A 15772-nucleotide genomic window follows, 5' to 3' on the forward strand; every position below is an offset into this window, starting at 1 on the left:
ATTGCCTTGGCATTTTATGGTATCCCTTCACAGCATCAGAAAAGAACTAAGACACTATCTCAAAAGAGAGAGAGCATTAACACACTAATGCTTGATTTATGTTACTAACAAGCTACTACCAATCCTAATCATTACAAAATTCTGTAATCAACCAAGTAACTAGTTAAATAGTTTTGAGATCCTTATTACCATAGTATTCCAACCTTAGATGAGACCACAATAAATGGCCCCCCTCAAAATGAACATATTATCATTTATTTATAATTATTTATCTATCACTTTCCTTTGCTCTAGCTTTCAACACAAGACATATATACAAAATACTAATAAAATAAATATTTTTAAAATCTAAACAAAACTTTTGTTAAGGGTGGAAGGGGCTGCTAGGAGATGCACATAAACACAGAGCTGAAGAGCACAGAGTTGCATGGAAGGATCTTTCCACTTTGTCATATTACATGTATCTGAAAGGAGAGGTGGATCTACTCACCACACACAGTATTCACATTGAAGAATCATGTTTAAAATGTTTACAGTTTTTTGTTGAAATGTAATCACTTACTTAACAAAGATTTTTGTGATGTCAATACTCTTATTTGAGTGTAGACCTTCAGTGTGAACTGAAACAGTAAATGTAACACAGGGTGGCCAATCCGACAATGAAAAGGGGGCTCAGAGGGCAAAGGCAAATGCAGTGCAAGCCTGACTACCTGAGCTCAGTCCCTGGAACCCACACAAAGGGGGAAGGAGAGAGCTAACTCCACAGCTGTCCTCTGACCTCCACACATGCATCACGGCAGGTGTGAGCACATTCCTACAAGCACATCACATGCACAATAATAATAATAATAACATGATCAAAATACACTGCATAAATTTCTCAAAAAATAAACATACTTTTTAAAAATGTGCCTATGTCTTTGGGCCTTTTGAAAATATTCCACATTTTACTAAATCTACAAATTTACAAAATTTCAGTAGTTATTCTACTGCTGGTTTTGTGTGTCAGCTTGACACAAGCTAGAGCCATCATAGAGGAAGAAGCCTCAGTTGAGGAAATGCCTCCATGAGATCCAGCTGTAAGGTATTTTCTCTATTAGTGATCAATGGGGAGAGTCCAGCCCATGATGGGTGGTGTCATCCCTCGGCTGGTGGTCCTGGGTTCTATGAGAAAGCAGGCTGAGAAAGCCAGGCAAAGCAAGGCAGGAAACAGCATCCTCCATAGCCTCTGCATCAGCTTGTTCCTGACCTGTTTGAGTCCCTGTCCTGACTTCCTGCAGTGATGAACAGCAATGTGGAAGTATAAGCCAAATAACCCTTTCCCTCCCAACTTGCTTTTTGGTTATGGTGTTTCACTCAGCAAAAGAAACCCTAACTACGACAGATATATATATATAGCAATATAAAATCGTATTGTATTAAATGTCATCTATTTTTAAGTCAAATTTAAAACAAATATCATGTATAGATGGCACATAATAAAAACAATTGTTATACATATGTATACTGCATATATAAAATCAAGAGGTAGGATTTATTGGAACATGAAAGCACACACAAGGTTTAAATACTGAGATTTCTTTTCTGTGTCAAAACACTTTAATCTGGTTCAGAAAAGACAGTTCAGTGAGTAAAGGGTCTGCTGCATAAGCTTAGGAACCTGAGTTCAGATCCCTGGAACCCATGTGAAAGCCAAGAAAGGAGGTGTGGATCTGCAAGCCCAAACTTAAGGGGGATAGCCAAAGGTGACTCGCAGGGGACCACTGGCCAGACAGTGTAGCAAAATAGCGAGCTTCAGTTTCCCCGAGAGACACTGCCTCAGAAAATAGGGCAGAACAAACACAAACAGTGTGCAGTCACTACTTAGACACACAGAGAGGACACAGTGGGTAGGTGTCTCCTCATGTTTAGTCACCTACTCAGACACACAGAGAGGACACAGTGGGTAGGCATCCTCTCTACCACCCCCTGCTCTTTGAAGACCTTCCCTGTGTTGCTACAGGCCTGTCCTCAGGTGTCGCTGCAAGTATGTGAGAAGTCAGTGTGCACCCACAGAGCTTAACGTCCACACATTTTCTCACTTACCAATGGACTCTAGAAAGCATTATATAGACATGTGTCACACAGTAACTGATGTGCATGTAAGCCTCTTCTCAGATCACACCCACTTGTGGGGAGAACTCCTGTACATGCACCTGCTCCCATGCAAGTGTCCCCAAAGTATAAGTTTCTAAAACAACTGTCACACCAAAGTACACAGTTACACTGAGTGTCAATAAATACTGTTTAAATGCTCCCACCAATAAATAAAGGTAAAAAGCAACTGTTAGTAAAAACAACCCGCTGTCAACACCCTGGCCTCCACATACATCTGATCTGCACTGGAGACGTGCCTGCTCACACACATGCATACACCACATACATCCATTCAAATACAAAATGCTTTCATATGACTTTAAAATATACAATAGTAATTACTGCACAATTGCCATCATTTAGTTTATATTTCCAATCAGATTTTTTTAAAGTGCAGATGCCTAACTTCCACAATCAACTAAATAGTATTCTAGACTGCCTTGCTAACCATCTCATTATAGTACTAGACTGAAATAGTCTTCTAACTTGAGTTTTCAATGTGGTAGTTTGGTTAACTTAAGCACTTTCATCTACTAGCAGTGACAAGGTGTTTCTAGCAAATACTGGAGTAATTTAGAGAAACTGCCAATCAGGGCCATTTTAAGAGGGGCTGAGGTGAAAATATGAATACTCACTTTGTTATTTTGTGTCACAAGAATACTTCCACCCCCGGGCTTCAAAGGCACCTCTTCCATTGCTCCAAACACATCCGTCTCAACAGAGAATGTCAGCTCTAGACCCAGGTCACTAATATCATTATCTAAAATCCATTGCAAATTTTTGGCATATTCTGGATCAATAGATGCTACATCTTGGTAATTTACAGGAATACCTAAAAATTTGCAAAAACAGCAGTTACAATACACGCTTCTGACTTGACTTTACCTATTTCGTGGTAAAATGCTGCCCTCTACAGATACTCTGAAAAAGAGCAAAATATAATCAAATTTTCGGTATGTTTTAAATGGATGCTAATTTCTAAATTTAGAAATCCATTAAATGAAGCTGCTGCTCCCTCTACATCTCTACAATGCAGTCTTTCTTTGAAACAGCTATTTAGGAAACTGTTCTAAGCTTTAGAAATGACAATTACTTTGGGTACACTCACATAAAAATGAATGCTTTATGTAAACACATACACACTAAAATGCAAGTAGAAAATGTCTAAATGTACTCCTTCTTAAAAGAAGGACATTTTTCTCTCCCTCTAGCCCCCAGATGCCTTAGGAACACATATGGTCTCTAATCATAACAGCAGTTATTTCAATAAAAATGGCAAAGCTTATCAGTTCAGAAGTATAGGAAACCCATACCAAGAATGTGCTTGTAGAATGATCGTGTGAAGTAAATATTGACCAACTGCCTGTGATTCAAAGCTAATCCCAAGATCTGTCCAGCAAACCGGAAATAGTTCAAGTGATCAGGATTGACATAGGAGTTGCTATTGGGCTGAAAAGTTGTTCCTATTGAAATAAAGACAAAGTAGTAAGATCCGTATGCACAACAGAGAACAGTCCAATGCAGGTAAATTTATTCACAGGTAACTCAAAGGCCACAGTTACATTATGCAGTTCTTTGTGGAATATATAAACAAACTAGAATTGGAGTATAAAAGATAACCATTAATTCACATTTCTCAGGATAATCTGTGTACAGAGAGAAAGTTATAAAATACTTCTGACTTACATCAAAGAGATCCTGGTAAAATAAAATAAAAGATCATACACATATACACACAGTCTTCCAGGTACTGTGGCAGTAGCTGTTCAGCTATAACCTCAGGCAGATAGATACTGCTTCACTCACCTATACATGCCCAGTACACGCTAGATTTTGCATGTTAAGATACACAATACGATGGAAAGAACCATTCTTTAGTAATAGACCTAACCACTGAATGTGATGCCTATTAATGCCAACTAGTGATCAGAAAATCTGCTACACCTAAAACTCATTCAAGTCTTTCAAAAGGCAAACAATCAAGTTTAAACAACTACTAAAGAAGTGAGAGTAAAAACAGCAAGGGTATGATTACTGATAAAAACTACGGACAGTGTGACTCATTTCTATGAACTATATGGAACAGACAAATTTAGAACAGTCACAAATTAGTGTTACTTGAGGCTAGAGGGAGCTGACTCAGAGGTACAACGTCTTCCCGTGGGCTGGTGGGAAAGTTCTGGAATCAGAAGTGGTGACAACTGCATAGTACAGCAAACGTATTTAATGTCAGCACGTGGTCTACTTTCAAACGGCTTCGACGGTGAAATGGGAAAATCTAAAGCCACACCTGGACTTTATCTCTCCTTCAATACTTTTTCTGGCCATTAACGGGGATTACAAATTTACTCATTCATCTAGTAAAATATACACTGAGTTCAAGCTTTGCACTACTATTCCAGACAACAAGACTAAAACAAAGACTAACTGAAAAACCTAATGAAACAGCAGCAAAGAAAAGTGGGCAGGTATTAGAAAACGAAATACTTTGACAACAATTCACTTGGTGCTTCAGAGATCTTTGATTTGCCAGTGCAACACTGAACTAAACTGCTGTGACTGTTTATACAGGTGTGAAGTAAAAATTTGGACACTTGTTATTGACTTGAGAGGCACATGAAGCATGTCGTTCACTCTGAACTGCCTCTCACAGTAACTTCCTATCTCACGGCAAGATGTGACATCATAGCCACAAAGACTTCAAAGATAAACATAACCATAATTCCAAAAAGGTGCTGAAAATAATTCTATTTTTTACCTTTTTAAGGAATAATGCTTTGGATTACAGATGTACCAGCAAAGATTTTGGAGACTCTATTTTCTTCTCCTAGCTCTGCATATTCCTTCACTAACAAGTTTCTGAAAAAGCTAGGTTCTTAATAAGAATAGATAAAAGAAAATTTTTTTTAAAAGTACATAGACAAAAATCTTAAGAAAAGGAACTTTTACTTGATCACTTAAAACAATAAAAGTTTGTTAAACATTAAGTTTAAATATACCTGTGACCTTGCCAGCTTCTGAGTTTCAGTATTAAAAACTGTTTAACTGGGCTAGAGAGATGCTCAGTGGTAAGAAGCACTTACTGCTCTTCCAGAGGACCAGAGTTCAGTCCTCAGCACTCACATCTGGTAGCTCACAACTGCCTGTAACTCCAGCTCCAGGGAAATCTGATACCTCTGGCCTCCATGATCATCTGCATTTACATGAACATACCCACACACATCCACATAATTAAAAATATTTTTAAAAATCGAAAAATTTTTAAGCTGGGCAGTGGTGATGCACACCTTTTATCCCAGCACTCAGGAGGCAGAGGCAGGTGGATCTCTGTGAGTTTGAGGCCAGCCTGGTCTACACAGAGAGTTTCAGGACAGCCAGGGCTATGCAGAGAAACCCTGCCTTGAAAAAAAAAAAAAATCTAAAAAAAAATTTTAAAACTGGTAATTTTTTCAAACAAATAGGTTTATTGAAATATTTTTAAGAAATAGTGAACATTTTTCAAAACAGAAGTCCTATTGCATAAGAAAGCATTTCAAGAATGTAACTAAGAACATCTAATATTTATTTCACAGTCTCCCTGTGCCTGGGACTGAGCTATGTTTTCACAGACCACTGAACTAAACTCTTATTCTACAACACAGATTATCATCATGGTTGAGGGAGGAATCTGAGGTTCTGAACGGTTAAGTTCCTGGCCCAATATTCATAGGAAGAAAATGAGAGAGCCAGGGTTCACACCACTATCACTGCAAAGGCCAAACTCTTAACTACTAAACTACATGCGTCTCTATCTCAATTTGATAAGAAAATAAGTTTTTTACACTACTATAAACATTAGGTCTACCTAAACATTCCCCACATCAAGAATTCTTAAATCCCAAATGTAATTCCTTCATGACAACCACACCTAATAACAGGGACTATTTCACCTGGATTTTAAGTCACTAATACTATGGTCCCCAAGAGAAGACTTACATGAATTATGAAATGAACAAATCAAAGTCTTAGTCTGTATGATTGCACATACACTCTGTTCTCACTCCATCATTTAGAAGGACATCTAATGACTCCACATGTGCAACTCAACTGCCTCAGTAAGACACTGCAAAGAACAGAAACCCACAGTGTGCTGACTCTAGCTTTAAAGACTAGGCCTACATAATTAAACTTGATGTTTTGTTAAACCTGTCATGAGAACTACAAAGACCAGATTCACCTCTCAGCAAACAAAGAGAGGCTACAGAGCTGAAGTAGTCTCCTTCCCCCAGGGTGGCGGAGGTGCTGTTCAACAGAGACGTGCCTACACACTTCTGCCCCACCCAGCCCCTAGGGGCCTCCCTGGACTCTCCCCATTAAGCAAGCACTTGCTGCTACTTTGGGTGCTGCATTCTGAAGTTATAAATAGTTAAGATATTCTCTTCTTTCAAAAGTGCAAATACTGGGGAAAGAATATTTTCAGGAACAATAAGCAACCATACACAGCATTTGAAAACTGAAATCCCATCTTCACTTTATCAAGTTAGATGTCAAATATATCTCTCAAAATGAGTTGGTAATCATCAGTATTTAGTTTACAGTATCAAATTGTATCTTTATATAGGTTGCAAGAACCATCTGTACAAATAGTGGTTCATCTTATTATATAGTTACGTACATGTTTTATATTTTTAGTTGTGAGCCTAGCCTTTAACGGCTGAGCCATCTCTCCAGCCCAAGTGCATGTTTTTTAGTTGCCTGATTTTGATTTCTTAAAAGGACTAAAAATGAGGCCATTATGAATAAATGAATTAAGATGGAACATCACAAATACTAGACTCTGACTTTACAACTTGGAAATGAAAACAGTGTTAGTAAATTTTTAATTTCAAATAAAGATTTTTTTTAAAGTTCATCTACTACCATTTTATAAAAGAAAATGTTAACTAAAAGCAATAATACAGTAACAGACAACCCTCAAATTGAATAAGTTTTAAAGTTCTAGAGAGAAGTTTTCAGGGCCCTGAGACAAGCATTTGGAAACTGTTTAGAAGAAAGCTATGTGAGGACAAAACTCTAGACTTCAGTTTTCTCTCCTATGACATGGAAACATCCACCTAGACAACAGGGCTAATAAAGGAATCAAGACAAAGTTCTCCGACATAGTTTGATGAATACATCAGTAACAGGAAGGTGTAGACTGCACAACTTACCATCTGCTGACTGGGTAAACAGTGCATAATCAGGATTGACTATCTCATTAGACAGAATATCAAACCACTCACGCACAACACCTTGACCCTGAATTCAAGAAAATAAAATTTAGCGACAACAGAAATATACTGCACTTAGACATTTTCTCTTAAATAATAACAAAAATTTAAATGATATCAGGTAAGTACTCCACTCTGAAAGTGCGTTATGACGGTTTATGTACCCACCATGCCTTGATATCAGGTAAGTACTCCACTCTGAAAGTGTGTTATGATTGATGGCTTATGTACCCACCATGCCTTCCTCTCCGTGGAATCGGACAGCAATCCCCTGCTTCAGTTTTGCACAATCTGCTTTTGATACAATTTCACAGCTACTCCTAAAAATAGAATCTGAATATGTAGCACTGGTTAATTTTAACATATTAAAACTTGCAATAACAACTACTTTATGGCTTATCCATCTAACTGTTTCTTTGTTAAACATACCTCTGTGAACCAGGAGAATATCATTTTCATTCACCGGCCTGTGTACCATGTCTGAATCTGGCTGTCCTGAGTGCAAATGTTCATAGAACCATTCACAACGATCTTTAAATGGCTATCCCAAGAAATGACAGTAAAAATATGTTATCAGTATTTAAGCCACATAATTACCACATCAGAAAAAAGAGGCCACCATTCGTGTTCTAACTTTTCAATAAGCATTCACAAAGAAGTGATCTTAAACAGCTTACTTAACGTATTTTAATTCCTGTTTTCAACTGATAAATTATATCAAAGAACTTAATATCAGATATGTAACATACACTAAATTTCTTTTAAGTCAAATAATGCTTATATGAATGCATTTTCACACCCAGAAAAATTATACTGACTGTTCCATTTAATTTTTCAAATATTAAACTTTTGAGCTTGAGAAACAGCTCAGTAGATAAGAACATACAGTTCTTGTAGAACCCCCACCAGATGGCTCACAAATGCATGTCACTCCAGCCCATGTCCTCCATGTCCTCTTTTGGCTTCCACAGACACCTGCACTCACATGCACACAACATACAAACACACACATAACATATACACATAACTAAAATATTGGCTTCCATGGATACCTGCACTCACATGCATATAACAACACACAGATATATCCATATAACATATATACATAATTAAAATATTTTTTAAAACAAATCTTTTATGCCTACTTTACTTCTTTTCTTAGGAATTTAGGCAATAGATACAATTTTATTATCTTACAGCTGTTCCTTCCTTTACCTTAAAAACAGAAAATTAAGAACTCTTGAAAATTTTACTATATTTACTCATCTGCCAAGGAAAGCAAACTCAAATAATCTCTAAGTTTTATGATTAATCAGAAATTAATATTAAAGATCTAGTATATGCAAATACTACAGGTTATCTGAGTATAAGAGTAGTAGAAAATTTAATTACAGATGAAAACTGCTTGGTAAAGTTAAAAAGTTGGGGTAATACAGAACACAAATATGTACACAATACCAGGTTCTCAACAGTGACAAGCGAGTCACTAAAGACTGAGAAATTATGCAAAGGATGAGGACACGGGCTTTGCAGGATCACAGTTTGAACGACGACGACTTAAGGTTGGGTAGAACTTGCTCAGGACACAGGAAAACAGGCACATCAATTTAAGGAGACAAAGGGAAAAGCACATAGGGAAGCCGGGTCCCTGCGGAAGAGGCAGCCAAGGTGCTGGCCTAACTGGAGCTGTTTCCTACCCTCTTGAAGGAGGAGTGACTGTGAAAGTGAACTGAGCACATCGTTAACAGGAGAGAGAGCTACGTAAAAGAGACAGGGGCTGAGGCAGTCAACTACAGAAGATACTTCAGTCTGGAGCCCCATTTCATTCTGCCTATGAACACAGCCCCCTTTAAAACTGCTCTTGATGGCCTCGTTTTTATCTGCACATAGTAAGCACACACACCCCTCTCCAAACAATGTATCAAGAAACCTCAGAACTACCTCAAAATCCCCTCCTGTACTGGGCTATATGCACTCCAGTATAGATTTCTATTCAAGTGCACTTCTAATGTATCCAGTACAAAGAATAGGACAAATCTGGCCTGAACTGGTTTTAGGTTCATGAGAAGTAATTGTTTCCTGTAAAAGCTTTTAGAAGAATCCCCTATTTACCATCTTATGCCTGTGTATAATTGGTCATACATATGATTAATATCAGATACATTATGGGAAGAGATATGTAAAACAGAAAAAATGGTTATATGTTCTGAACTACAAATCAAAACAGAGAACTGTCTACGCTCCCTTAGCGACCAAATTCCATAAAAGGAAGATGCTAACAACAAATGAGACTCTTAATACTCTCAACTCATGAGGTCCACAGTCAATCTTGGCAGTATACCCATCTATAATCTGCTATCATTTCCCTCTAGTAAAGATAGCTTGCCACTTGTGCAAATTTGTACAAGTCCTTATTTTCAATTCTTGGGTAAAAGGCCAAGAACGTGGAGCTACCTGTTCCAGATTATCACTATTATGGTCACCTGGTCAGAGGAAGCATGGAAAATAAGGTCATCAAAATGAGTACACTTTAAAGATGATCACACTGGAAGCTGTGATGAGGCCTGACTGCAGCAGGAAAGAGGAATAACAAAGTAACTGTGAAAGATAACACTCCACTGGAGAAAGGTGAAAAGCGGAAGAATTTGGAGACAGAACTTACTGACTAACAGACATTGGGATAAACTTTTGTCCCCACAACTTCATGCTACACTCCTAGAATGCACTGGTGGAAAGACAGTGAGTAAGGTGCTCTACATCCTGAACCTAAAATTGGGGCAAGATATAATTATGAGGGGCTTGGAAATAAACACTTAACTGTGCTATAACTGACCAATCATGAACCAAGCTGCAATGGAGAGAGATGAGGTTCTCACTAAGAGAATACACACCAAGAGATCAAGACTGAGGATCTGCTTGGCAAGTGATTCATACAACCTGAGAAGTCAGGAGAGGTCCAGGCAGTGCAGGAGCACAAAGCCGACGGTGGTCACACTGTCAATACCCAATGGAGGACATTTTCAACAGGTCTCAAGACACCATGAAATATCTTCACTTCAGTCATACTAAACACCGGGTTTCAAGCTAAACCAAAATGTTAGTTTTTGAGCTAAATATTGAGTAGCACACATTGATTTATACACACACACACACACACACACACACACACACACACACACACACACACACACAGTACTATGTGAACATCTGTGTATATAACTAAAGTGAAATGTGCCATATCCTTGAAGTTTTCTTTTTCCTATTTGTTTTCTGAGACAGAATCTCACTATGTAGTCAGGACTGGCCTCAATCCCAGCATTTATCCTCTACTGTCTCTTGTGTACTAGGATGACAGGCAGCTACATCCATACGCAGCTCAATGGACTTGAGAATGTGATGTTGACTATTCCAAAAACTATGCTACGGAGGACACACTGAAGCATGACACTAAAGCAATGCTTTTACACGTGCGACCTGAATGTAGATAAAACATCTCTCAAATCCTGTTTCTGGAACTTAGTTTGTGATTGTCAGGAAATCACTGAAACCCTCACAGCTTTCATTCTGTCACCCAGTAAACAAAAGAAATAATACCCAATGAAATTAAATAATTCAAAAAGCACAATAAACGTAAGTTACTAGACGCTGGCTAAATACAGATGCTCACGTTACTGAGAAAAAGACTCAGCCCCACTTTGCAGGAGACAAAGGTGAAGCACTTAGAGGTTGAGTAACTTGTATAAATACTCAGCATCCAAGAAAAGAAATGTGAGCACTATTTTCCAGCTACAATTAGGACATGGTGAAAGAATTACTGCCAATTACTATTATAAATGAGACTAAACATATTAGCCTTTGTAAGATATTGCTTCTTTTACCTTTAAAGCGTTAACTAAGCAGTAAAACTAGGGCTGGGCAGGGTGGCACATGCCTTTAATCTGAGCACTAGGAGGCAGAAGCAGCTGCTCTCTTGAGCTCAAAGCCAGCCTGGTCTACATGGTAAGCTCCGAGCCAGCCAGGGTTATATAATCAAAACCTGTCTCCAAAACTCTGAGAGTCAGCATTAAAATTTCTGCTACAGTCACCACAGTATTATATACTTCCTATTTGCATGCACTGATCCTTACTGTGGCCAAAATGGATCATATAGTATTGAGCTTTGATTGATGATTAAAGTGTCTTATATGTTTGCTAGGCGGTTAGGAGTCACTGGTGACTGTACTTCAAAAAAAAAAAAAATCCATAATGCTGCCAACGTTTTGGAAAATAATATATTAAATGAATACATTAGAATAAAGATTATGTTTTGATTAGTAATCATAAAATAATAAACACTCTTAAGTGATTTTAATGTCTCTCTGCTTTTCCCTTTGTTTCCCTTCCTGAATGATTCAGTTAAAATGCATTTGCCTTAGACATCCACCCTTGTTGATGAAATTTTGTTGATGGATTAAAGCGAAGAGAATGTCCACATGCATTGTGTTGGCCCAGTGTGGAGTTTTCCTGTGGTTAGGAGGGCTCTGTATAGGAAAGACAGGGGCTCAGCAAGTAACTCAGAAAAAAAGAGGAAGTCACTGGAAGCAGAGTGGCAGCTGTCCAGGTATTTGGCAGAGCCCACTGGTTTAGTAGGCGTTCTAGAGAGAAGGGACCATGCCAGGAACAGGAGATCGGCAATCTAGGACATAAAACTCTGCCACTCAATTCATCCTCTTTCACTCAATTTAAAATTTCACATATTTTTCAAGTTTTTTCAGAGTCACTTAAAAATCTACTTCCTTTTTTGAAGAAAAATACCCAACTTTATATGGAAAAACAAAAGACCCAGGATAGCTAAAAGAATCCTATACGATAAAGCAACCCTTGGAGGCATCACCATCCCGGACCTCAAACTCTACTATAGAGCTATAGTAATAAAAACAGCTTGGTACTTGTATAAAAACCGACATACGGACCAATGGAATCGAATTGAAGACCCTGACATTAATCCATGCACATATGAACACCTGGTTTTTGACAAAGGAGCCAAAACTATACAATGGAACAAAGAAAGTATCTTCAACAAATGGTGCTGGCATAACTGGATGTCAATATGTAAAAGATTACAAATAGATCCATATCTGTCACCATGCACAAAACTCAAGTCCAAGTGGATCAAAGACCTAAACATAAATCCAGTTACACTAAACTTAATAGAAAAGAAGATAGGAAGCACTCTTGAACGCATTGGCACTGGAGACCATTTCCTAAATAAAACACCGACAGCACAAACCCTGAGCACAACCATTAATAAATGGGACCTCTCAAAACTGAGAAGCTTTTGCAGGGCAAAAGACACAGTCAATAAGACAAAAAGACACCCAACAGATTGGGAAAAGATCTTCACCAACCCCACATCTGACAGAGGATTGATCTTCACAATATATAAAGAACTCAAGAAACTAGACATCAAAGCACTGAACAGTCCAATTAAAAAATGGGCTAAAGAGCTAAACAGAGAATTCACAAAACAAGAACTACAAATGGCTGAAAGACATTTAAAGAAATGCTCAACATCCTTAATCATCAGAGAAATGCAAATCAAAACGACTCTGAGATACCACCTTACACCTGTTAGAATGGCTAAGATCAAAAACACCAATGACAACCAATGTTGGAGAGGATGTGGAGCAAAGGGAACACTCCTCCACTGTTGGTGGAAATGTAAACTTGTACAACCACTGTGGAAATCAGTATGGCGGTTTCTCAGAAAATTAGGAATCGAACTACCTCAAGACCCAGCCATCCCACTCTTGGGCATATACCCAAGGAATGCTGATACATACCATAAAGATACATGCTAAGCTATGTTCATAGCAGCACTATTTGTAATAGCCAGAACCTGGAAACAAACTAGATGCCCATCAACGGAAGAATGGATGAAAAAAATGTGGTACATATACACAATGGAGTACTACTCAGCAGAGAAAAACAATGAAAGCATGAAATTTGCAGGCAAATGGATGGAACTAGAAAAAATCATCCTGAGTGAGGTAACCCAAACCCAGAAAGACAGTTATGGTATGTACTCACTCATTGGTGGATTCTAGATATAAAATGAACAATCAGACCACAACCCATAGAACCATAGAGGCTATATATATAGCATGGAGGTCCCTAGGATGACTGTGGCATATAATCAATTTCAGTTTTACTCAATTATTGAAAAAAAATAGCCAAATGAATGGAAACACATGAACTATGAACCAAAGGCTGAGGGGCTCCCAGCTGGATCAGGCCCTCTGAATAGGTGAGACAGTTGATTGGCTTGATCAGTTTGGGAGGCATCTAGGCAGTGGGACCAAGTCCTGTGCTCATTGCATGAGTTGGCTGTTTGAAACCAGGAACTTATGCAGGGACACTTGGCTTAGTCTGGGAGGAAGGGACTGGACCTCCCTGGACTGAGTCTACCAAGTTGATCACAGTCCTCGGGGGAGGACTTGTCCTGGAGGAGGTGGGAATGGAGGGTGGGCTGGGGGTAAGGGGAGGGCGTGGGAGGGGGGAGAATAGGGGAACCCATGGCTGATATGTAGAACTGAATGGTATTGTAAAATAAAAAATATATATCACAAAAAAAAAAAAAAATCTACTTCCTTTTTTGAAATCTCCCCTCACTACAACACCCAAAGAAATCTCCTCTCTTAAAAGAACCTAGTAATAAGATAATTACTAATCTATAGATATATTTGTTATCTTCCCTGTTGGATTTAGTTACAATCCTCTCTGAGGGTCTGAAGAGACAGCTTAGTGATTAAGATCACTGGCTCTTCTTCCTCTACAAGACCTCACCATGTATAATAACTTCAGTTCCAGAGACGCTAACACCTCCTCTGGCCTCTAGGTACACTGTAATCATGTGGTGTACACACATACATGCAGGCAAAAACACTCACTAATTATTTTTAAAACTCCCTTTTGAGAACAAAAGAATTTCTATCTCCAATTACTACCATATCATATACTGGAAAGATACACCAGTCTTTAGACTTGATTATTCCTAGAAAGTGTGTGTAATGATCTAAGTTTTATAGATGACAAAAATCAAGGTTTCCGGGCTGGAGAGATGGCTCAGAGGTTAAGAGCACTGACTGCTCTTCCAGAGGTCCTGAGTTCAATTCCCAGCAACCACATGGTGGCTCACAACCATCTATAGTGAGATCTGGCGCCCTCTTCTGTATACATAATAAATAAATAAATCTTTAAAAAAAAAAAAGGAATTGAAATTCATTTAAAAAAAAAAAAATCAAGGTTTCCACAGGATGGGAATGTAGCTCAAATGGCAGAGTGCTTAGCCTGTACAACAACCTGGTTTAATCCCAAAATCACATAAATCAGGTGTGATAAAACATACCCATAATCTGATCATGTGGGAGGGGGAGGCAAAGGATCAGAACTTAAAGATCACCTTCAGCTATACAATGAGTGAGGCAAAGCAGAGCTACCTGAGAACCTGTCTCAAAAAGAAGTTTTAATTAAAAAAAAAAAAATCAACATTCAAGGATGTAAGAAATGTGGCCCAAATCACATGACTGAAGAGAGTAAACAAGCTCCCCTCGTGCATTCACAAACACAGACAAGTGGGGTAAACAGGGGCAATCCCAGCAGGACAAAGTTGTCAGTCAAGTCCATTTGGAGAAGGGCCTGCTACATCATTATCTTTACAAAGGGCTTTAACGGTCCTTTAACATAGGACTGACGTGTTTTATAAATCCCTAAAGGGCACAGATGTTATTTCCTAAGTGTATTTGGGAATAAAAGCCTTTCCTCAAAGACCTTACAAAACTAATTAAACTAATTAAGAAATGTGGTAATGTATTCTGTTGTCTCTGTACATGTCTTTGAACGTAGCAGGCACTCAACACACATTTCTGGAAGAAGAAAGCCCATTCCTTATACTAAACTAGCATGGAGCTCCATCTTTCAGACAGTAAGTTTAAAATTACTAAACAAAATTCAAAGTCTGAAAATTAATTTCAGAAGGCTGGAGAAATGGTTCAGAGGTTAAGAGGGCAGCTCACACATGGCAGTCTGTAACTTCATTTTAGAGGACCTAATACTGGCCTCCATAGGACCAGGCATCACATGATATACAGATATACAGGCAGGCAAAATACCCATATGCACAAAATAATGAAATAACAATTTTTTTGTTAAAGTAAGAGAATTTTGACTGGGCAGCGGTGGTACGTTCCTTTAATCCCAGCATTCGGGAGGCAGAGGTAAGTGAATTTCTGTGAGTTCAAGGCAGCCTGGTCTACAGAGTGAGCTCTAGGACAGCCAGGACTGTTACACAGAGAAACCCTGTCTAGGAAAAAAGAAAAAGAAAGAAAAAAAAAAAAAAAAACACCAGA

General features: G+C 38.4%; 1 protein-coding gene across 5 annotated transcripts in view; it reads right to left on the reverse strand.

Moving 5' to 3' along the window:
- Hace1 (HECT domain and ankyrin repeat containing E3 ubiquitin protein ligase 1) overlaps positions 1-15772 on the reverse strand; it is a 112780-nt gene that overhangs the window by 25905 nt on the left and 71103 nt on the right. For all 5 annotated transcript variants that reach the window (XM_076552346.1, XM_076552343.1, XM_076552342.1 and 2 more), the window contains 5 exons: positions 7815-7926; positions 7621-7718; positions 7326-7413; positions 3450-3599; positions 2772-2968 (listed from right to left, as the gene is read on the reverse strand). In XM_076552346.1, coding sequence (XP_076408461.1) covers positions 2772-2968; positions 3450-3599; positions 7326-7413; positions 7621-7718; positions 7815-7926 — 645 coding nt within the window. The remainder of the gene's footprint in view (positions 1-2771; positions 2969-3449; positions 3600-7325; positions 7414-7620; positions 7719-7814; positions 7927-15772) is intronic.

This window comes from Peromyscus maniculatus, chromosome 16 (genome assembly GCF_049852395.1).
Source record: "Peromyscus maniculatus bairdii isolate BWxNUB_F1_BW_parent chromosome 16, HU_Pman_BW_mat_3.1, whole genome shotgun sequence".
NCBI lineage: Eukaryota > Metazoa > Chordata > Mammalia > Rodentia > Cricetidae > Peromyscus > Peromyscus maniculatus.